Source organism: Xenopus laevis, chromosome 5L, assembly GCF_017654675.1.
Source record: "Xenopus laevis strain J_2021 chromosome 5L, Xenopus_laevis_v10.1, whole genome shotgun sequence".
NCBI lineage: Eukaryota > Metazoa > Chordata > Amphibia > Anura > Pipidae > Xenopus > Xenopus laevis.
The window spans coordinates 95,955,888-95,979,732 of NC_054379.1; the positions used below are offsets into that span (position 1 = coordinate 95,955,888).

At 36.8% G+C, this 23,845-nt stretch overlaps 2 protein-coding genes across 2 annotated transcripts in view; both read right to left on the reverse strand.

Moving 5' to 3' along the window:
• LOC108704143 (CD109 antigen-like) overlaps window positions 1-4,911 on the reverse strand; it is a 62,291-nt gene extending 57,380 nt beyond the window's left edge. The window contains exon 1 of the mRNA XM_018240551.2: window positions 4,777-4,911. Coding sequence (XP_018096040.2) covers window positions 4,777-4,838 — 62 coding nt within the window. The 5' untranslated portion in view covers window positions 4,839-4,911. The remainder of the gene's footprint in view (window positions 1-4,776) is intronic.
• A 14,473-nt stretch (window positions 4,912-19,384) lies between these two features.
• LOC121393750 (CD109 antigen-like) lies at window positions 19,385-22,222 on the reverse strand. Its single transcript, XM_041563121.1, has 3 exons — window positions 22,073-22,222; window positions 21,057-21,159; window positions 19,385-19,825 (listed from the first exon to the last, which is right to left on the reverse strand). The coding sequence occupies exons 1-3, from the start codon at window positions 22,193-22,195 to the stop codon at window positions 19,554-19,556; spliced, it is 498 nt and encodes a 165-aa protein (XP_041419055.1). The 5' UTR covers window positions 22,196-22,222; the 3' UTR covers window positions 19,385-19,553.
• Between the last annotated feature and the right edge of the window lie 1,623 nt (window positions 22,223-23,845).

A 23,845-nucleotide genomic window follows, 5' to 3' on the forward strand; every position in this document is an offset into this window, starting at 1 on the left:
TTTTCATTTGTCACATTATCTACTATTTAAGCTAGTCAAGCCATTACTAGCATAGAAAGGAAGGGCTGAAAAGAGTTTATTTCAATAATATCAAATAAATTGTCCTGTTGTATGATGACATAATGAAATCAGTAAGGTAGTTGCTCTGAAATGTAGTCTGTCCCCACTTTATTGAACTAGAAGCCATGTCTGTAAAGAATTGGGTATTAGAGAAATTGCATTTAGCACACTTTTCAGGACACTCTGGGGCAGCTTTATCAAGGGTCGAAGGGAAAATTTTAATTTCAAATTCAAATTTTTGAGTTTTTTTGTGGCCAAATCTGTTAATCTGTTAACTCGACTAGGGAATTGTTAAAATTCGATTCAAGTTTTTTTAAAAAATCTGAATTTTAAAAAATACCCTGTCCTTTAGGAACTCGAATTAGACTTTTGCCACCTAAAACCTGCCGAATTGCTGTTTTAGTCAATGGAAGACATCCTGGGATTAATTTGGTGTTGTTTGCATTCTTCCTGACATTCAGATTAAAAACTAGAATAGAGTTTTTAAAACTCAAATCGAATTCGATTTGAGTTTTTGGGTCAATCATATTCACCCAAGTTTTTTAATAAATTTCAATTGGTCGAATTTCGAGTTCATGGGAGTTTTTAAAAACTCACATGAACTCGAAATTCGACCTTTGATAAATGTGCCCACCAGTGTTAATAACATGTAGCCTATGAGGAATGTTGTACACAAGTACTGAAACTAATTTTCAGTCCAGAAGATATTAACCCTCGATATTCGACTGTCGAAGTTAAATCCTTCGACTTCAAATATCGAAATCGAAGGATTTAGCGCTATTCGTTCGATCGAACGATTCGAAGGATTTTAATCCATTGATCGAACGATTTTCCTTCGATCACAAATTGGCTAGAAAGCCTATGGGGACCTTCCCCATAGGCTAACATTGAGGTTCGGTAGGTTTTAGGTGGCGAAGTAGGGGGTCGAAGTTTTTTTTAAAGAGACAGTACTTCAACTATCGAATGGTCGAATAGTCGAACGATTTTTAGTTCAAATCGTTTGATTCGAAGTCAAAGGTCGAAGTAGCCAATTTGATGGTCAAGGTAGCCTACAAAATACTTCGAAATTCGAAGTATTTTTTATTCTATTCCTTCACTCGAAGACCACTAAATGTGCCCCCTAGTCTTTGACATGTCAGCTTTTTGTTCATTAATCGATGATATCTCATAGTATACTGCATCAACAACTTCATACATGTAACTGCTGTATTTGTAACAAGTATATTTTGTTTTTAAGTTCATTTATAATGTGTTACATTACTTTGTGCAATATTCTTATCTGCCATAGAGGTCACTGGTTGAAAAACTGTTTAGACACCCATGATCAGTATGATTAAGGTTAATCAACATGTTGGCTGAAAACAAAGGCATTCGTCTTTATAATCTACTATGCACAGTGAATCCTGTGTCCCTGTTTTCATTCATATTTGTTATGTCAGCACATTTCTTAGTGTTCCCACCCTACTGCCTCAGGCACGGTACAGTCTCATAAACGGGTTTTCTTTCACTCTGCGCATGCATCTAATTACAATATTCCTCATATGGGTAGAAACACCCAGTCCGTGGAGCCAGAGAGGTTATACTACTGTATTTCTTTTCAGCCTGGTGTGTTTTTTGGTTTCACTGGCTGCAGGTAAAGCTTACATTACCAAAACTGTGTACTGGATATTGAAATGCATCGGCTTCATAAAGACTTATTCAAGCCTGTCACTTTAGTGTGTCTGAAGGACAATGTTGGAACCACAAACTCTGTGGGGAGCAGGCCTGGACTGGGAGTCAAAATAGGCCCTGCCATTCCAAGTACACATCCCCCTACCTGCCCAAACAGCCCCCGACCAGCCCACTATATGGTAACTTTTTATGGAAACATACAGCAGCCCCTCTGGCATTTGCCAGAACCCACAGATTGCTAGTCCGGGCCTGGTGGGAAGTCTTTCTTTTTTGTCATATTGCACTGCTGGTCATTTATTCCATTTGACAACTAACTTGTATATCAATACTAGGGGTATTTTTTGCAATATCTTTCTTGTTCCAACTACACAAGTAATCATAATTTTGGGTTTCTGCAAAAATTAAGTATACTCATACCGTGTGCTTTTTTATGGTTCATCTTTTTTACAATGCTGCGGCTATTCAGTTACTTATAGGAGGCGCATCTCTGTGGTTCAGCATTATTCCAGGTTACAACTACTCAGTAGATTGTATGGTTTGGTTTTACATGGCATCTTATTTTATGTTACAAATATTCAGTATTTTAATACTGTGGCACTTCTGCAGTCCAGAAGTGTAACTACTTGGTATGCTAACAGTGTGTTTTTTACAGCTAATATATATATGCAGATGGGAACATTTTAATATTCTATGCTATCAAATCTGCATGGTACTCTAACATTTTCACAAGTAATATAGTCTTAATTCTATCTTCACTATCAGTGGATTGATACTCCCATGCTACAACTTTCCAGTATACTGGAACTGTTACATCTGCAGTTTAGCATTACAGCTACTCAGAGATGATTTTGACAGAGGGTAATCTGCACAGTGGCACCAGCATGTTACCAGTGTTCATTATTAAAATCAGTTGCATCTGCAATTTAGTCAGTTCAATACTGGTTGCACTCATCATTATCACAGGTGGTATTAATATATATATTAAAACTGCTACAGTTATCCTGGGCTACCACATTGCAAATATTTACTAGTTCTAGTACAGGCACATCTAACACTTCTTTATTGCCAGAGTTGTTACTTTGTTGTACTACAGATATGGGACCTGTTATCCAGAATGCTCGGGACCTGGGGTTTTCCGGATAACAGATCTTTCCATAATATATATCTATATGCCTTATATCTACTAGAAAATCTTGTAAACATTAAATAAACCAAATAGACTGCTTTTGCTTCCAATAACGATTAATTATATCTTAGTTTGGACCAAGTACAAGGTACTATTTTATTATTACAGTGAAAAAGTAAATCACTTTTGAAAATTCGGAATATTGGGATAAAATTGAGTCTATGGGAGATGACTTTCTATAATTCGGATCTTTCTGGATAACAGGTTTCCGGATAACACATCCTATAACTGTAGTTAAGAGTTCCTATATTATGTAGCAGCGAATTGGTTTAAAGTCAGGTTACTTCTTGATAGGATGTTCTAATGGTATAGTGTATACATGTGCACATTTTGGCAGGTTACTTCAATATTATTATATAACCATAAAAGATAATATTGGTTCTGCGAATTGCTTTTCCACCAAAATCATTATATATGCTCCTGACTGTATTACTGAAATTAGTTCTGTCATCTTGTGTTATATCAGACATAGAATACACATAATGAAAGTTAATGCACAGAAAAATCCATAGTACGTTATTAACTTTCCTTCCTATAGTCATTTTCATTTATCTCAATGGTGAATATTTCATTGTTTACTACTGCCATCCTCTGATATGCGCAGCAATATTTTCCATATTATTGTAGAGGTTTACTACTAATTATTAATCATGAGCCTTACTACATAACAAGGACTATTATACTGTCACAGAAGGGTGAGTAAATTATGAAACTCTTGTCCTTTTTTGGTTTTCGCTATTTAGGTCACCAGTGTTGCCATGTCAATTCTGTGGTTTCTTTTACAGTATTGTAGTTCTACCGCTGACATCTGAAAATGCACAGTGCTCTTTATTCTGGGAGCTTCTTCTGTTGAGTTTAGCTGCTGAAATAAGGTGGCCTTTGTTCCGTAGTTGGTTATTCCAGTGGCCTGCATAGCGGTGCAGTGTTTCCCGATGCTCCCTCACTAGTGTGTAAGCTTGTTAAATCCCACTGGTGCCCACTGCCATGTGAAGGAACAGGAAAACAAAAATTCAAGTCATAATTACTGAGATTTTCATTTCCTGGACAGAAACATGGCAGTGGGCACAAGGCCTCCCGACCCTAGTGAGGAAATCTCACTGCTTTCTATCAATGAGGATGGGTGGGGAGGGTAGACTTGTATACCTCAAACACTCATAATAATAATAATAACTGGAATGCACTGTCTGCCTGCCATGTGCTTCTGAGTCCACCACCTACATTATCTGATAATACTATTCGTGACGAAAAAACATTTCTGTCCCTCCTATTGCAAAATAGTTAAAAAACAAATGTTATATATACATATGTATAGTCTATGACAAAACCACATAAACCTGGTGGGGAAAACAAAGACTGTTAAATACTATAGTAAAGTAAAATGGTAATTATAATGAGGATAATAATGGCTTGTTATGATGATGGGATTATTCTTTTTCAAGAAAATCAACGTTTTATGAATTCTCCTTATATGCAAAAATAAAAGCGAATATAATCACATTGCAGTACTGTGCCTGAGAAATCTAGGGCACAGCAAGATTTTGAATAAAGTGTGAGAAATATTTTTAACCTTAATCTTGTGTTATATATAGCAGACCAATATTAAGGAGATAATATTATTGTAAGATTGCGGGGATTTGAGAAAAGATCACTTTAAGGTAGAATCTTAACCCCAACATTGCAAATTCTGAATCTTTAAAGAAAAGATGAAAAAGGTTGAAAGATTGTGACAATCAGTTGTTGGGTATCAAGGATACTATATGTATATAATATAGATACTGTATATAAGGCATCAAGCTAAATACACATAACAATATTAAATACACTCTGAGATTTGGTTTGACTCATATTTAATTACTTACCGAGCATCAGAAAAGTGAAATATTAAAAGTAAGAGGCCAATAAGTCTCAGAAGCAGGTGCATCCTGGCTTTGTTTGGAACCACAGCCAGTTTGGATACCCAGGCACTGTGTTGCCGTTAAACTTTTGGAAAGCACTCATTATTTTCAGGGATGCAACCATTTAAATTTCAGTTGATGAGCATCCCTTCCCAGGATAATGTGGTCACACCTAGTTTAGGTATTAAGGGAAAACCTGTTTGTGATCAAGTTATTTTTGGTAAAGTTTTTGAGCCATTTAATTCATTCAGAAAGTTACAGGGTTATTACTTTTGATAAAATGGTAATAGTGGCATAAAGGTGATATGGATATTATATTGCAAAGATGATGATCACACCAAGCTTTCATAGCATTTCACTTCTTTGTTCAAGACAATTACAAAGAAGCTATGTTGGCCCTAACATAAATATAATTCTGTACACAAATCAAGTAAAAAATAACTATACATAAACATTATAACTATTAGAAGAGGGCTATGAAGAAGAGAAATGGTATTAATTAAGAATAATCAAATGACCAGCCAACAATTGGAGCTATGGTGTGATATATTAAAGCAAATGAGGTAGTTTCTTAACTCCACAGATCTTTGCTCTTTTAATTATTGCACATATTTCTTTACATAGGTCATTCTCCATAAATCCATGGCATATATACAGCATAGTTCTATCAAACGCACACATTAAATAAGGACTCTTTTGTCCTAAAAATGGGACAGTTTTTTGTCATCGACATGGATTTATTTTCTTTTAGGAATACCAAGCAGAAGGTACTATGTAATTACAAAAAAACAAATCAGTGAACAATAAGGGGCAGATTTATAAAGGGTCGAATAGTAAATTTGAATTTTTGATTTTTTTTTTTTGGTGTCAAAATTCACACATTCGAAAATGTAAATTCGAATGTGGGATTTATCTCGACCATGGAATTCAAATATTTGCCACCTAAACCTGCCAAATTCATTTACAAGTCAATGGCAGAAGTCCATTGATCCATTTAAAGATGTCAATAGGCTTCCTGACACTCTCGTTTTTTCGGAAGAAAATTCGATTCAAATTTTGTTTATATTCTAATAGAATACAAATCGAATTTTCTGGTCATTCCCATTCAATCGAATTTTAGACCTCCTAGTCGAATTGTGACTACATTGAATTTATTAGAGTAAACATTCGAACTTCAACCTTTGATAAATCTGCCCCGAAATACTTTTTTTTTTGTTAAATTAAGCCGCTATGGCAAATTACTGCCATATTTTAATTGATAAAAGCTTTCTGGATAAGAGATCCCACACCTATATTTGTTTACTGAACATATATGTGCTAAGTGATATAATCAGTTATTATTGGTGCTTAGTGATGCCATTTCAGTCACACAGCTGGAGCCACATCGTCTCATCTCACTGTGTATTCATATACTGCTGAGATGACAATAAAATTTACTTTGACTTTGAAACTTCTGTAATACACAAAAAATATTATGACATGTTTGTAAAATATGAGGGTGGTATTCCCTCATAGTTGCATTATTTGTATATACCACTTGCCTCTGGTGTTTATATGGCCAAATAACATACTGATATTCTGCTTCTATTTATATTATATACATTATTCCCTATATAAAACAGATTAATGATTAGTTTAAAGTTATTTAGTTATAATAGTAAATGTTCAGTAGGGTTAACTTTCCATTTAATCATTGTTTTCTATGTTTGTCTGTTTAAAATAAATTATGATGTTCTCAACACCATTAAATCTGAAATACAGCTGTAGCAGCGTTAGATTACATTTATAATATTTTTAGTCATGATGAAAATCATAACTGTTGTGTCCATGGAATATAGTAAAACACACAGACAAGTAGCTGCAGGAGTAATTGCTGTAATGCTTAAGAGTAAGTAAACTCCATAACACAGTAAGATAATGTAGCAGAGAAACAGAACAGCAGATTCAAAATGAAGTCTTATACATAAGACTCTAGTACTAGAACAGCATCGGCAGATTCAACAAAAAACATGCACAATTAATTTATCTCATATTTAACAATAATAGAGCAAGAAATAATAAGGAGTCTCTTGAGTGTTGTATTTCTATGTCAGACTAGTTAGTTGTGTAGCTTGTATTCCTGAATAGCTTTATGTTATGTTAGGAAGGCTGCATTCATTAATTTCTGCACACATAACCATTTGTCATTTGGTCCAACTACCCTGAGGACAAACACACCTACTGTATTATGACAATGGGAATAAGATTTTGGTCACACCATGGAAGTGATAGGGTCAATTTGGAACCCCTGGACACCCCACCCTTCTGCCAATTTAATTTTTTTTGTATACCAAGCCATAATTTTATGATTTTTCAATATTATTATTAGCATTAATTGCCATTTTCCAAGCTGCAACAGAAAATATCTGATTGTTGGTGTTGTGTGTGATAGGATCAATCAAATATTTTTGGGTATGGTATAGAATGGCTTAAATGAGAGACTATGGGGATTATTTATCAAAGTCTGAATTTATCTCAATATTTTCTGATATAAACTCCAATCCAATCCGTCTTTTTAACGCTTATTATTATTATTACATTTTCCTGAAAATTTGCTTTGGTGGAAAAAAAATCAGATTTTCACAATGTTTTCATCAAATTTTCACTATTTTTTTGTAATTTTCACCCGAAAACTCTGAATACTTCGGGGTATTGCACAAACCCAGCGCACATCAAAAAATTAATTGGGACTTCTCTCATTGACTTATATGCAACCACTACAGGTCTGAGATCCGGATTTTCTGACTCTGACTTTTCCATCCTTGGGGTTCAATAAATTCCAACAAATTTGTGATTTTTTTTTAAAAAAATCACGATTTTTTTGTGATTTTTGCATTTGGAGTTTAGTAAATAACCCCCTATGTATGTGTTTTAGATATACTGAGCAAAACGAATAGTACCTGCAGAACCCCGAATCCCTTTGAGCTATTTTTTTATGTATTTCAACTAGGGAATAGTCCAAATTCGATTCCAATTTGAAAAAAATTAGAAAATTCGATTATCAAAATTTATCATGTACTGTCTCTTTAAAAATTTGACTTCGACCATTTGCCATCTAAAACCTGCCGAATTGTTGTCTTAGCCTAGACCCTATTTGGAGTCAATTGGTGGACTTGGAAAGATTAAAGATTTCTTTTGGAAAAACTACGAATCAAATTCAATTGAATGTGCTCTTCCTTAAATTCGTACGATTTAAATTCTGCCGAATACAGACCTATTTGATCGAAAACTGACCTATTCTACCAAAAAAAAAACTTTGACTTAATTTCGGTTGGTCTTTTTGAATTTGAATTTCCAAGTTTTTTCAATTCGAAATTCGACCGTATTTAAATATGCCCCTAAGTGTAATATCTCTGTCTTTTAGCAATTGTTTAAGCCCAATGCGATCATGTGTTAAACTATTTATTTTTTTATTATTTATTTTTTATTTTTTCTTGGAAGTTGGATGAGATTCATATTCTTTTGTTACAGATGATTAGAAATCCCATAATTATTTTTAAATGGTACTGTACTTTCATAAATGCAGAGCAAAGTGTTAGACTGGGCTATTTACATAGATTTGGGGAAGACGTGCAAGTGCTTTACAAAGCTCAAAAATGCAAGGCAGTATGCAAAGTCAAAAATGGCATATTTTTTTTTGCAGGCTGCCTTCTAGCTTATAAATGACTCCTTATGAGCTGTTACTCAAACTATTGGGCCACCCTTTTGACCCAGATTATAATAGAATGGGAGGGGTCCAAAAGATAATATCTGTTATTAGTTGTTATATAAAGACTAAACTATTTATATCAGTAATTTTATGCTAATATCTGTAAGCCAATATGTATTTATATAATAGGTATTACAATAGCACATCAGTTAGAGATCTACTAGGAGAGACACTCTTGGCCCTCAGCAAAGGCAGCAGCTACTGCTTGAAAAAGGGCATTGAAACATGTCATGTATCCACTACCATTAGTACATTCACTTGCAGCTTTATTCTGGAGTTCTTCTTCCGTGTTATATGGATTTTGCAGGAGCTACTGCTCCAATGTTTAAGCCCCTGACTCTCTGAAATAGCCACTAATGGATATTCATCCTGATCTCATGTTCTACTTATGCCCTTACAGATGATTATGCAGATAACATGTACAATTGCCAATGGGTGTAGTAGTGCTGGATAGATGCCATAAGGGAATGGGAGGTAACAGAAGATTGATAGGAAAATAGTAAGTGACCTGGTACAGTGATCGAAAAACAAATATTTATGCTATATAATATACACATGGCCTATTTAATTTTGTTTTTCTAAAAAAGGGAACAAGGGAAGGTGTGTTTATGAAATGCTACAAAGCCTATAAGGAGATATTTGGCCTCTCATTTGAAGACTCCGAAGAGTGGGGGTGCTGTGGCAAAGTAATGAATCCCAGCACATTTTCACCACTTTGTGCAAAACCAAACCCATGTAAGATCCACATATTACAGGAAATATGATGTGGATACTCCCCTCTCCTCATTACTAGAATTTGTCATGGAATTGAATAGATCATATCAACTGGAACGTTTGTCCCTTACTAGCACATGTGCAGCCAGTTTTCAAAGGCTATAAAATCTGGAATCCAGTGAAGTAGAAAGCTCAGTATAGTTATGCAAAGGAGCCTGATGTGCAAACAGTCAAATGTTTTCCTCTCGTTTCTATATATTCATTAGATCACAAATAAATGAAATACTGTATTTTGATTCAGTCAGACAAAAGTACTCTCTGTATTTGAAACTTGGCCTTGCTCAAACATTTCAGCATGTACTGTGATTGAAGTAATGGATCACATACATTGTCCTCATTATTATCTCCAAAGATTGGAAATAAAATATTTAGGACTGCCAGTTCTGAGGCTGCATTTACAACTTACAACTGGAGCATAACATGAACAAATATGAATTACAAACTCATAAATCACAGATACAGCAAAGAGGTTACTGTTTGAAAATATCTGTTATGCAAGAATATAAAAAAAAGCAGCTTACCAGCCACCATTAGTATCTAATTGCTTGGCATGTTGTAACCCAACCCTTAATGCCATTTTTACTGAAATTGTTAATCCATACTATACATGTGGAGGATATTCAGTATAAATTATAATATGCAATGTTGATCACAGATTAAAAGGATTTAAGCAATTTGACATGAAAGAAAAATGGTGAACTACTGTACTCTTCCTCTGACTGTCCTGTCATACACAGTTAGGGGCACATTTACTATTGGTCGAATATTGAGGGTTAATTAACCCTCGAAGTAAAATCCTTCGACTTTGAATATTGAAGGAAAAATCGTTCGATCAAACGATTAAATCCTTCGAATCGAACGATTCGAAGGATTTTAATCCATCGATCGAAGGATTTTCCTATCATCAAAAAAAGCTTAGAAAGCTTATGGGGACCTTCCCCATAGGCTAACATTTTACAGTTTTTTTTAAAGAGACAGTACTTCGACTATCAAATAGTCGAACGATTTTCAGTTCGAATCGTTCGATTCGAAGTCGTAGTCGAATGTCGAAGTAGCCAATTCGATGGTCGAAGTAGCCAAAAAAACCTTCGAAATTCAAGTTTTTTTCATTCGAATCCTTCACTCGAGCTTAGTAAATGTGCCCATTAGTGTTAGAACTGGTTAATCAGCTAAGAGATTCTTCTGCCTTTTCCAGTCTTCTGCCTTCTTTTTAGAGTAAAGAAGTTAAGACAGCGCCTTGACCCTCATCCTCCTCTGTGGGGCATACAGTAGTAGTAGTACATGGACAAAAATGGTAGTAAGTAAGGTTTCAGAAAGATTTATATAATGTTTTAGTTACTGCAGAGAATTTTGTGAAAAAGGAGCAGGGTCCGTATTAAAATTTCCAGTTACATGAAATACCATAAAGATGAATGATGATGGTATCTCTTAAATGAAAATGCAGACTTATCAGTCAATGCAGAATAATTAATAAACAACTGCATATCTCCATTGAGGTACTGCAGTACATACCAACAAGTTGAAGCAGCAAGCTAATAACTATAAGCTAGGAAGAGGGAAGTTAGTGAATTACAAAAAGAAAGATCTAGAGCAGTGATACCCAACCAGTGGCTTGTGAGTTTCTCTCCGACCCCTCGGATGTTGTTCCCAGTGTCCTTGTTTTTTAATTCTTGAATTCTTGGCTTGAAGGCAAGCTTTAGTTGCATAAAACCCATGTGTACTGCCAAACAGAGCCTCCTATAGACTGCCAGTCAACATAGGGGCTACCAATAACCACTCACATCCTGTCAGAGGCCTGACGGCACTCAGCGGAGGGCGTAGTCTGGACCAGGGAGGAAGCTACAGGGGCAATATCCAAATATGAAGTACAGACAAGGGTTCAAGAGAAAGGCACAATCAAAAGTACAGGCAGGGGTCAAAAAGGCAGGCAGCATACAAACAGTGTCAAAAGTCCAGGCAGGGTCAAGTTCAGAGAATAAACAGTAATTATAACACCCAGGTACTCAAAGAAAATAAGACCTATCATCGGGCATTGAACCGGCGTCTCTGGCGTTCCTTTATTTTGAATTTGGCGCCAGTGACATCATCACCCACGTGGGGATCCTGGGCGCCACCATCTTGGATGCAACGCTGGAAGGGACAGACGCACCTGCCGGCACTGCTGCTGCCGGTAACCCTGATACATCCATATTTGACACACGCAAGAATTTTTTGTATGCTTATGTTGCTCTCCATAATTGTTTTATTCGGCCATGCACACCAGAGTTCACACCAGGGATAAAACTTCAAACGTTTGTTTAAAGGAGAAGGAAAGGCTTTTTGCACTAGGGGGGACCAAATGTTAGACAACCCCAAGTGATTGTATTGTCTTACCTGAAACCCCCGGGCCGGTGCTCCTATCAGCAGAAAACTGCACCAGCCTAGGGTTTTTCTAGCGAGCACCATGGAGAGATCTTCTTCCGTCTTCTTCTTTCTTCAAATTTCCCCGGGCAAACGGATGCACAGTAGAATGAAATAGCTGCCTTTTTAGTTAATGTTCGGCATTTCGTTCTTCGATTATGAAGACCCTAAGCATAATTGCATCATGATGCCTGCTTACATCACTGTGCCTATATGCTTGGCTAAATTATACTAGCAGGAAGTAACAAAAAAATTCAGTGACCTGAATTTTACTAGTCCAAATTGTTGTATTAGGCTATTCTAATGAGGGAGTTTCCTTTTAAAACAACTTTGTTGTTTGTTACACTAGACGCTTTTTTCTATTTCTAGTCTCACGTACACTTCTCAGATATAATTGCTGCTTACAGCTAAGAAATGTTTCTAAACTGCAGTATTTCGCATTCCTTACATATGGTGGCTGTCCTTGTTATGGTTTGCCTTGCATTTCAATAACCTTCTCAGACTGGCATCCAGCACACCCAACATAAATGTTGCAGCCATGCTCACATACTGCATTATCATTTTGACTAAATATTATCCTTTTTACATGAGGAGCATAACAGTTGTATCATTTATACTTATCAAACATTATAAAACTTACTCAGACATAAATGACAGACCTTAGATAGGGACATTTATTTTTTATTTTCACTTTGTATTAGTGTATTGAAAATATGAAGTGAATGTGAATTGTAATGTTTCTTATACATATCTAAATTACTTTCATAATGTAGTAAAATGGTGCTGTTATTTTCCTTTTAGTTTGTTCTAGGATATTTTTTTGTTAGAGAGAATTCGAAAATGAGTTAAAAACAGAATTTACATTTTTGAAAGTGACTAGCTTTTTTAAGATATACAGTAAAAGACAAATTTTAAACTAATCTTCATGTCATCCACCGTTCCTAATTTTCTTTTTCCTAATTCAGGATCTGTGGTAGTACAACCACCCAAACCTATAGACCAGATTTACTTAGGGGCATGTTTATAAAGATGTTTAAAAAGAGCTTTTAAATAAGCCAGACATCACCACATTACTGCCACAGTGTGCCTTGTAAAATCATTCATATTTATACAACAGTGTAATGATTTCATGAATAAGTACTGTATAACCCTGTATTGTTGTACTGTGTTGTATTGCACTGTATTATACTGAAGGAAAAAAAGCTCTTTATAAAACAAGTTGAAACAAAATTGATTTTACTCTTGAATTTGCTAACTGAATTTATTTTATACCACTTTCTAAATCATTTTTATGTAATTTGTTACCTCTAAAATGGCAATTAAAGGAAATCAGGCTCAGAAATGTAATGCAGAGATTAGCAAAAAAACTGACAAATGAGATTCAATGTTAATAAATGCAAGGTTATGCACTTGGGTAGAAAATTCGATCGGGTTTTTTGCGCTTATCTATTATTACATTTTCCCAAAAATTTTCTTTGCAGGAAAAAAAAGATTCAGATTTTTCATCCGATTTCATGATTTTTTAGGATTTTTCACCTGAAAACTCAGTAAATGCAGGTATTGCACGAAACCCAGCACACATCAAAAAATCATACAGTGCTATGCAATATGTTGGCGCTATATAAATACATGTTAATAATAGTAATAATAATTGGGACTTTTCTCATTGACTTATATGCAACCTCGACAGGTCTGAGATGCCGGATTTTCTTATTCAGACTTTTCCATCCTTGGGGGTTTAATAAATTCTGAAAAATTTGTGATTTTTTAAAAGTTTTCAAAATCACAAATTTTTTGTGATTTTTGCATTCGAAGTTTAGTAAATAACCCCCTTAATGGTAGTTTGTTGAGGTATTCTTAAAGGACCAGTAACACCAACATTTTTTAACACTTATTTCCCCCCAAAAAAGATATAATGCTAGGTAAGGCTTAGTTCCCCTTGGATTTTTTCAAATCTTCAGCTTGAATTTGACTTTCAAAGTGCCACATAGGAGAAAGGCTAAAAGGCAGCGGCAGCCTGAATTCCTGCCGGAAGACACTTTGCACCGATAACCTAAAGCACCTAAGCTTTTTTTCAGCATCTGCAGCTTAAATATATGCTCACATCATTCACAGAGACATTCAAGCTGCTGTCGCCTTTTCACCTTTCTCCTATGGGGCACTTTGAAAGTCAAATTCAAGCTGAAGATTTGAAAAAATCCAAGGGGACGTAAGCCTTACCTATTATTATAGCTGTTTTGGGGGGAATTAAGCTTTAATTAATTATTAATAATAATTGGTGTCGCTATTCTTTTAATTGAGAGGGATTTGGGGATTTTTGTGGAAAACAAACTATGGCACATTCAGTGGCCACTAAAGCAAATAAAAAAAAATGCATTACCTCAGGAATGTAAACATTATCTTGCCTTTATATAGGTCCCTGGTAAGGCCTCACCTTCAGTATGCAGTTTTGGGCAGTGCACCTCTGTGCTCGCTTTTCTGTGTGTGCTCTGCTCCCCTGTAAGAACTGTACCTGGTGGTCTAGTGGGAGGGGGTCTGCAGGGACGCCTGCAGCCCCCTCGGCGGGGACGCCCGCCACGCTGCGCCGCTTCTGGATCCTCTTCCTAGGGTGCGTGCGGAGTGTGACGACGTCAGCGCGCAGTGGCGCGAAATTCAAAAAGTATTTAAAGGGACTTCAGTGTGTAATTCAGTGCCCGTGATAGGAGTTTGTTCCTGGTGCTTTTGTGAGTTTACTATCCTGTTTTTGAACCTGTTTTGATTCCTGTTGTGACCCCTGCCTGGCTTTTGACTATTCTGACTTCTGGATCCTGACCCCTGCCTGAATACCGACTACCTCTTCTGCTTAACCCTTCTGATTGACTTCCTGGTTTGACCCTTGCCTGCCTGACTACGTTTATTCTCTGCCTACCCCGACCCGGCCTGATCTGACTACTCTATTGCCTAACGCCTTGTACTACGACCTTCTGCCCAAAGCTAACAGTCGTGCCCCTCTGCCTATCCAGAACATCTGTCCTTGCACCTCTCGTTTAAGTCCTGGTGGCATCCAAGTAGCTGAGGGCTCCTTCCAAGGCCAAAGACACTACAGGTGAAGCACGACCCGAGACCAGGGTGCTTGGCATTTGTTCTGGTGTTGGGTGCCCACCGTGACATCCCCTCAACGAATTGTTATATCGGGTTCGCATGCACGTTCTCACGGACACGCACAAATGTGCACTCGAGGGGTGAAGTGGCAGCCAGGTTGCCTTGAGAGTCATGCACTTAGACTGGAATGAGGGGTAGAACAAGGGGATAATCTTATTAGAGGACATTATAAATATGTAAGTCCCTGCAGGGTGACATTGTGATGGCAGATTCTATTAATGCCATTAAAAGTGGATTGAATGACTTCTTGAACAAGTATAATATCCATGCTTACATTAATCTTAAATCTAGATGCACATAGTTCATTTTAGAGTGTGTGGATATTCTGGAGATGCAGGAACAGTGGAAATCTGACCAATCAGGATGGTGCTGCATGCATGCTAATACTTTATATAGGAAAAGTATATAGCATCACATTCTAGAGATTCTTCACAGAATAGGTTTCAAGAAAACTTTATAAAAACACAATAACATGAATGCTGATACCTGCTGACAGAGCTAAAATAATACAGTATTTAAGTTGCTCTGTTGCTAAATGATAGGGCGCACACACACATTATAACACAAGCAATCACACTATATGGATGTTTGGATATACTCTGTAGTAAAAGTATTTCTACTGATGTTAAAAAAAAGTCCAAAAAAATTCAGAATAAATATATTGTTTAATGTTTCATAAGCAGATGATATTTAAGCAAAAGTAAACACTCTAAATGGAAAAGTATAAAATAATGAATATAAGTATAATGAATATAAGTATGCATAATAATGAAATACGTATGGGATTAAATAATGGCAAATATGATTAGTTAAATATATTTTTATTGAAAAAACTTTATCTATATGAACTGGACAGGTGGCAACCCTAGCTGTAGCACTTGTGGGACACTGGTGTTTAGATCTTTTTTCTGTATAAGGCTACTCCTGAATTTACCGGCAACACATCAGCCGTATTTAAGAGACTACAAAAGAAATCTGCCGTGGCAAGTTTCATCTATTATCTATGAAGTTTTATGACACCTGCAAAAAAGCCAACACAATATCCACAAAAGGAAAGTTGAGAATTTCAGAATAAAACAAAGCAACATGCTTCTTTTTTAAATGAATTAAAATGAATCAGCCCATATAGCTGAGTAAATTCTGGTAAAATAGTAATTTGCAAATCCAATAGCACAGAAACAATATTTTCTAAAACAGTGTGTGAAGAAAATTTCTTACCTTTACCCAAAGCCATTTTTGCTTTGAGGCAAGGTGAGAACTGTACCAGGTATCTTAAATAGTAAAATTTCAGTCTTCTAACTAGAAATGCGTCTTGTTTATTGAAGAGGTGCATTTAGGGTTGACATCAGGTCTGGCTTCACCTGGCAAACAGTTTAATCCTACCAGGCCAAGAAAAACAAAGCAGCCATGTTGTTTTCTCTTTTTGTTGAAAGCCACATTATCAATATAATTGCCCATCACACAGCAGCTTGCCAGGTCAACCAACCCCATGACTTACAGGAGGAACAGCATTCCAAAAGAGGAAACATGCATATGCAATTGATTTTGATGAGCCTTCAAAATGAGCTAAATGGTCTTTAATTTATTGGGTGCAACTGATATATTTGCTTGTAATGAGTGTTAACAATAGTAAGTCATTACATCTGTTTATTTTTAACACAGGAGTAATTTATTCAATTTCAAGGGCTCAGTGTCCTTTCTCAATCCAAATGATTTTTTTCCTTTTTCACTTTGCATCAGGGGAAAAGAACCCTCATGCTGAAAAAAAGAACCCTCAAATCTCACATTTTTCAACATCTCTTTAAATCATGTGAGCATGCTTAATGCAAATCCCTGGATTTGACAAGGGAAATTACTGTTGTTTTACCAACCTTTAAGATCTGTAGTAAAAACCTGTCTGTAATTACACTTCACTATAGGCACGCCATTTTATATAGCCCTCTTCTGCTACTGCATGAGATCTAGCATGCATTTAGTTGCGTGTGGCACTACAGGAGTCCTGTGCCTCTGCTATATGGTAGAGCAGGTACACTATAAAATGGCGTGCCTCAAGGTCAGGACAGGCTGAACTGTAATACCCCTCCCTGGGAACTTCTCTGATCCTCAATACACATACACAGTGGAACGGTTGATGTGTTTATTTGGCAGGACACTATACCTTTAAATTGCAGTGATACAGGTAGCCTGCCAGCCAGGAGCAACTTCACTCAAATGACACAGCTGATGATCTCTGAATTGCTCAGGGGAATCCCCACTTATGTGGCAGTTGCTTCAAAGTCCTGAGAAGGACTCCCTTTGGTTTTCCATGCCCTGAGAAGAGCACGCTTTGCTCTGACAAGGACCCCCTTTCCTTCTGCACCCTAAAGAGTACGCTTTTCTGCCACTTGGGTTCCCTAACAACTTTCCCACACAGAAACTCTGGGAGTATGCACACTTTGCTTGTACTCTGCTGCTTCTCTCTCCCAGCCAGGGTTGCCAGGATTATATTTTAAAACCAGCCAAAGGCTATCAAAAAATTAGCCAAAAAGTAGCCAAAAGCCATTTTAAAAGTAGCCCAAAAATAGCCCAATTTGTACACTGAAAAAAGGGCATTAGTGTATAAAGTAAAACAATATGAAAACCGCTGATAAAAAATAATAGATTGCAATTAGAAAAAGGCTTATATCCGTTCCCCAAGGGCAAAGGGGGATTTTAATTTTTGACAATACATCCCCTTTAAAACCCGCTACTAATTTTTAAAGCAAGCCCAATTTGGCTAGAAACCCACCAACCTGGCATTCCTGGTGAGCACTGAGCAGTCAGTGAGGCAAGGTTTACTTTACTACATGGTGGGAGGCGGCAGAGCAGCAGAGCAGAGCAGCAGGCAATCTCTCCTTATTCTCTTTCTCTCAGGTGAAGACGAGTCACGTGATGAGCTGTGACATCTCCAACAAACAACTCACACAGGCACACATAGTTACATAGTAGTTACATAGTCAAATTGGGTTGAAAAAAGACAAAGTCCATCAAGTTCAACCCCGTCCAAATGAAAACCCAGCATCCAGACACACACCCCTCCCTACTTTTAATTAAATTCTATATACCCATACCTATACTAACTATAGAGTTTAGTATCACAATAGCCTTTGATATTATGTCTGTCCAAAAAATCATCCAAGCCATTCTTAAAGGCATTAACTGAATCAGCCATCACAACATCACCCGGCAGTGCATTCCACAACCTCACTGTCCTGACTGTGAAGAACCCCCTACGTTGCTTCAAATGAAAGTTCTTTTCTTCTAGTCTAAAGGGGTGGCCTTTTGTGCGGTGATCCACTTTATGGGCAAAAAGGTCCCCTGCTATTTGTCTATAATGTCCTCTAATGTACTTGTAAAGTGTAATCATGTCCCCTCACAAGCGACTTTTTTCCAGAGAAAACAACCCCAACCTTGACAGTCTACCCTCATAATTTAAGTCTTCCGTCCCTCTAACAAATTTAGTTGCACGTCTCTGCACTCTCTCCAGCTCATTTATATCCCTCTTAAGGACTGGAGTCCAAAACTGCACTGCATACTCCAGATGAGGCCTCACTAGGGACCTATAAAGAGGCAGAATTATGTTTTCATCCCTTGAGTTAATGCCCTTTTTTATGCAAGACAGAACTTTATTTGCTTTAGTAGCCACAGAATGACACTGCCCAGAATTAGACAACTTGTTATCTACAAAGACCCCTAGATCCTTCTCATTTAAGGAAACTCCCAACACACTGCCATTTAGTGTATAACTTGCATTTATATTATTTTTGCCAAAGTGCATAACCTTGCATTTATCAACATTGAACCTCATTTTCCAGTTTGCTGCCCAGTTTTCCAGTTTAGACAAATCACTCTGCAAAGTGGCAGCATCCTGCATGGAACCTATAGTTCTGCACAATTTAGTATCATCTGCAAAAATAGAAATAGTACTTTCAATGCCCACCTCCACAGGGGTGCTTAGCCAATGAGGCAAGTTGAGGATGTCGCCTCAGACGGCAGCGCCCCACTAGGTACCAGGGGCAGCAAAAATGCTGCTCCTGGTACTTTAAGAGCGAATTTCCGGGGGAGGGGGGGCAGCATCAACTGCTGCTGCCTCAGGCGGTGGATGGGCCAGGATCGCCCCTGCACCTCCAGGTCATTAATAAACAAGTTGAAAAGCAAGGGACCTTGTACAGAGCCCTGTGGTACTCCACTAACAACACTGGTCCAACACAGTGCAGCTAGCAAAGCTGCAGGGGGAGGGGACGTGCTGTGGGGGCAGCACAGCAGCAGCACACTCTCTCTTGTGGAGTCTAGTCGTCTCCAGTAGTGAACTGACATATATATATATATATATATATATATATATATATATATATATATATATATATATATATATATATATATATATATATATATATATGTCAGTTCACTACTGGAGACGACTAGATATATATATATAAAGCAAGAGAAAAAAGACTAAAAGACCTCATGGCAATTTGTAGAACAGCTGAATTTAATTATAATGATTTATTGCAATAAAATGTGAAATATATTGCTCTTTTATTAGCTGATATAAAGCTCTTGACGTATTAGTAGACTACTTTTAACTGTAATTCAGATCATTAGAAGAATAAATTTAATATCAAAACGCTGAACATTGAGCAAGAATAAAATTAATATTTTAAGCAAAAATGTAAGCTAAATATAATTTCCAGAGAAGATTCCACATGCAGCTCACACAGAACCCAAGCATGGCAAGAGTTGATGCAGTAGCGCTACTAACTAAAGGCTTTGCAGTTGTTGTACTGAGGCTGTTTTTAGGTGGTATAGTGGTACTGCTAGTCATAGGCATCATTACATTGGATATACAAGCATTGCAATTCAGTTCACAAAATGCACAAACTGTGACTTTATTCAGTTTCTCTGAATTATACGTTCTCATTGTATAGATTCCTGAAATTAAAAGAATAATAATAATTATGGACCCATCACGAAGGTTAAATATGTTGAAATCAAAATGTTTTCAAATGCTGAGTAAATGTTCATTATGACAAAATGGATGAATAAAATGCATAAAAAAGAAGGTTTACTCACCCTTGAGAATACATTTATAGCACAAGCCTACTGGGCTGATTTATCATTGTTTGTGTTTTTTATGTGTTTTTTTACCCATCACCCAACCCAATCTCCCTGGGGCCCATAGCACAACATTAACTTGGCAGACCATCCTGCAATATGTTTATGTTTTTTTCTTTTCATTCAAGTAAAGTATTACCATGTTGACACAAAACACATTATTATGGGAATTTAAGTCATATGTTGCATTTAGTTGGTTTTAAAAGGACAACTAGGGCATTGACAAGCTTCAAACCTGTTAGAAACCATAAATCAAGATCATTGTTTCTGATCAGAAAATGCAGTATCGGACTGGGATGCCAGGGGCCCACCAGAAAACCTTAGACGGTGGGCCCACTTTCCAAACTATTATTCCTCCTCTCCTCTCTCAGCCTCTTTATTCTACTAGTCTTTTATATCTACTTACTTTACTTTATTCTTCCATTATTAAGCCTTTTTTTTATCATATAGAAATAGGGAATGAATATGAAATAGGCAAGATTGTTAGAAGCAAGAGGGCCCACTTACACCATGGCCCACCGGGAGTTTTCTTGGTATCCCGGTGGGCCAGTCCGACACTGAGAAAATGTATATAGTACATACTGTAGATCCAACAAGAGAAAGCAAAAATTTGACAAAACAGTGACCCTTGTGTGCCTAGAATGGCTATGTGTTTGCTTTAAATTCTTCCAGTGTCATGAAAACCCCTTAGTCCTTACCCGTCAATCAAAAAGTGATGGGCACTATTTTAGTCTCTTTAATTAACTTTCATGGAACTTAATACTGTATATTAAGAAAGCCTGAAGTTTGTATCTGATCAGTTACTATCCTACAGTAGCTGTGCTTTAAAATCCAGTGGATGAACTTTAGCGTATTGCCAAAATTGGTATACTGGTGAAACATGGTTTCCTTCCCATAGAAATCCCATTTTGCTGTTAATGTGAATTATAGCTCATAAAACATGTCAATTACTTTTAAGCAAGTACAATTTGAACTTGTGTAAACATAAATATAATGTTTAGTTAGATTAATGTGTATTTTGTGATGATAGTTATCCGATGGCACTTACCTGGATTATAATAATCATAGATTTTGATTGCTGCTGCTTGGGAACCTGCTACCAATGATGTACGAACCATGGGAACAACTACACAAATCTCATTTCTGTTCATCTAAAAAAAAAAAACACACATCATTAACAATGTATCAAATATAAGCAGAATGTGGCTTTTGTTGTTTTTAATTTACAGCTTGGGAAGTCTCAGTGACACACCTGTCCATTATAAAAAGTCCTGATATAGGGACAGAGCTGCAGGAAAGGGAATTCTGGAGAAAGTAATTTGTCCTGAATCTTTGTAGATGCACATTAGATGGGAAGCCTATGGGGCATATTTAAGGGTAAAGTAAAAATCTGTAGAATTTCACCAAAAATTAAGATTTCCCTCAATTTACTGAAAGGGATAAGAATAAGTTTTGAAGAATTATCTTGGCAGTGGTGAAATTTTTCCAGTGAATATTCTCCAATTTACTAAGAAAAGAAGAACAAATTAATCAACAAAAAAAATGTCTCCAGGTTCACGCTGCTAAAATACCATTATAATGATAGAGCAGCTGCTTTTGAATCTCGTTATCTATATCACTCCCTCCATGCTAATTTTCCATGTCATTTCTTCTTGGTGAAAATTCTGTAGAGAATTTCCCCCCCTACAATTGTATTGGGAAAAAATACAGGCAAATTCTCACAGAGAATCACCACATTTCTCTAATTTGTTTTTTAGGATTTTTAGTAAATATGATGAGATGACCTATACTAAAGACAGGATAGTAAATGAAAAAAAGCATAGGAGAAGTTGCCTGCCTTTCCCATCACAAGTGGGATAAGACCATTGTTGTGCACTGGAATGTGAAGGAAAATCAATGAGATGTAAGTATATATGATGTAATATGTTCCCTTCAATTACAATTTCCTGGTGTATGTATATCCATATATCAATATATGAAAGGGCTACATTTTTCTAAAGAAAATAAATTAAATTAATATAATATATAATGTATATATATAATAATAATGATATAATGACTCACAGAGTCAAAGTACAGGAACACTTTCTCATCTTTTATCTCCACCAGTTTAAAAGACCCATTTAAACCTATGCCAACAGGGTCCAATTCGAATCCACTAAGAAAGGGAACCTCCCAAAGAACCATGCCGGTTGCGCTCTCTGGACCTTGATAGCTTCAAAAAAAAATCAGATTGTTCAGAAATAGTTAAAACATTGCATGCTGATTAAATAAGAAAGCAAAATATTCTTATTTTATACAGTATTTATTAAGGGTACACATGTAAGGAATATCAGATAAAAGCATTAAAGACTTTGATGGAAACCAAATTGATTGTCAGTTAGATCCTTCCAGACTCTCAACACAACTGTGGGCACTGAGAGACATGTATACCTATGGGCATCACACAGATGGGACCAGGGCAAGAACTAGGGGTTGGCAGAAGAGGCAAATGTCTATTGTGCAATGTGGGGGGGGAGCTAGGACCCTAGGCACATACCCCTGATGCCTCCTCTAAATACAGCCCTATATACCAGCAGCGGTGATTATAAAGTGGGGAAAGAGAAGTTGCCAAAAGTAGAAATGTAGGGGGTGGGTTGAAAAATGGAGGGTAAAATGTGAAATGAGTAGGGGCAGATAAAGCCAGGGGCTGGAGTTGGGTGCACTTCTGTTTTTGCCAAATTTCATGCAAACAAATAAGGAGCTTGCAGGCAGATTTCATATACTGTACGGAGCCTTGTTCCTACCTCTCTGCTCACAATCACAGGCATCCCCATGCACCAATGCTTACAGATAAGCATGGGTCCATGCACGCTGACGAGTACACTTATACTGTATATCCATACATACTCACAAACACAGGCACACACATGTACCCATGTGCTTACATACAAACCAAGGCACTATTTCCAGCTTGTATGTGTGACACACTTATCAAGAACTGAACATTCCCAACACTGAAAAGATTTTGATATTGTCAGTCTGTGTCCCACTGATCATGCAGGCTTCACCTGGTATGGCAATAGCAGTCTCGAGTGATAGAAGTCTATAAGCCCTAGTCAAAAAGAATCAGCGCTGTAGATCCCACAATATGTTTCTCTGGCCTTTTAAGAGCCCTTAGAGGTGAATGAAGGGATAACAAGGTCTTGTCCCTTGAGTTGTACTAAATTCCCTAGCACTTTTTGTTACATCCAAAAGAAAAGGGAAATCTGAGATCTGGACCAAAACATGGAAGCCATGAAACAACATTAGATGATAATTTACCATCCATCAATGTGCTGCCAGCTATGCATAAATTCCAGACTTTCTTTGTAGACAAAGCTCAATAGTGACACTTGCTGGATACATTGTGCTTTAATACATTATCATTAAATTAAATGTAATTAAATGGTTTTGTATTAAGTATAGCCAAATGGAGAGTTTTTTCTGGTTGCTTTAAACATGACATGCTCCTATACTAGATATGTTGTACATGTGTTTCTTCAGTATAGAAAAATAGAAATAGCTCTTAATAATGTTGACATAAAACGAGTTTTCCTCCTGGACCTGTGTCTCCCTTACTTGCATTAGATACACATTGAAAAGCCATAACCCCTGGATAACGGAGAGCAGTGGTGTGCCGAAGCATTATCATGTTCCCCATTTTATATATATCTCCTTATTTCCTATATTTCCTGAAGATGGCTCGACCTACAGAGCCGAAACGTCGATAATAAATTTGGGGGGTTTTTTTGGTGCGGTTTCTTTTTCTAGCTATATATATATATATATATCCAGAAGAATCCGCACTCACATTTC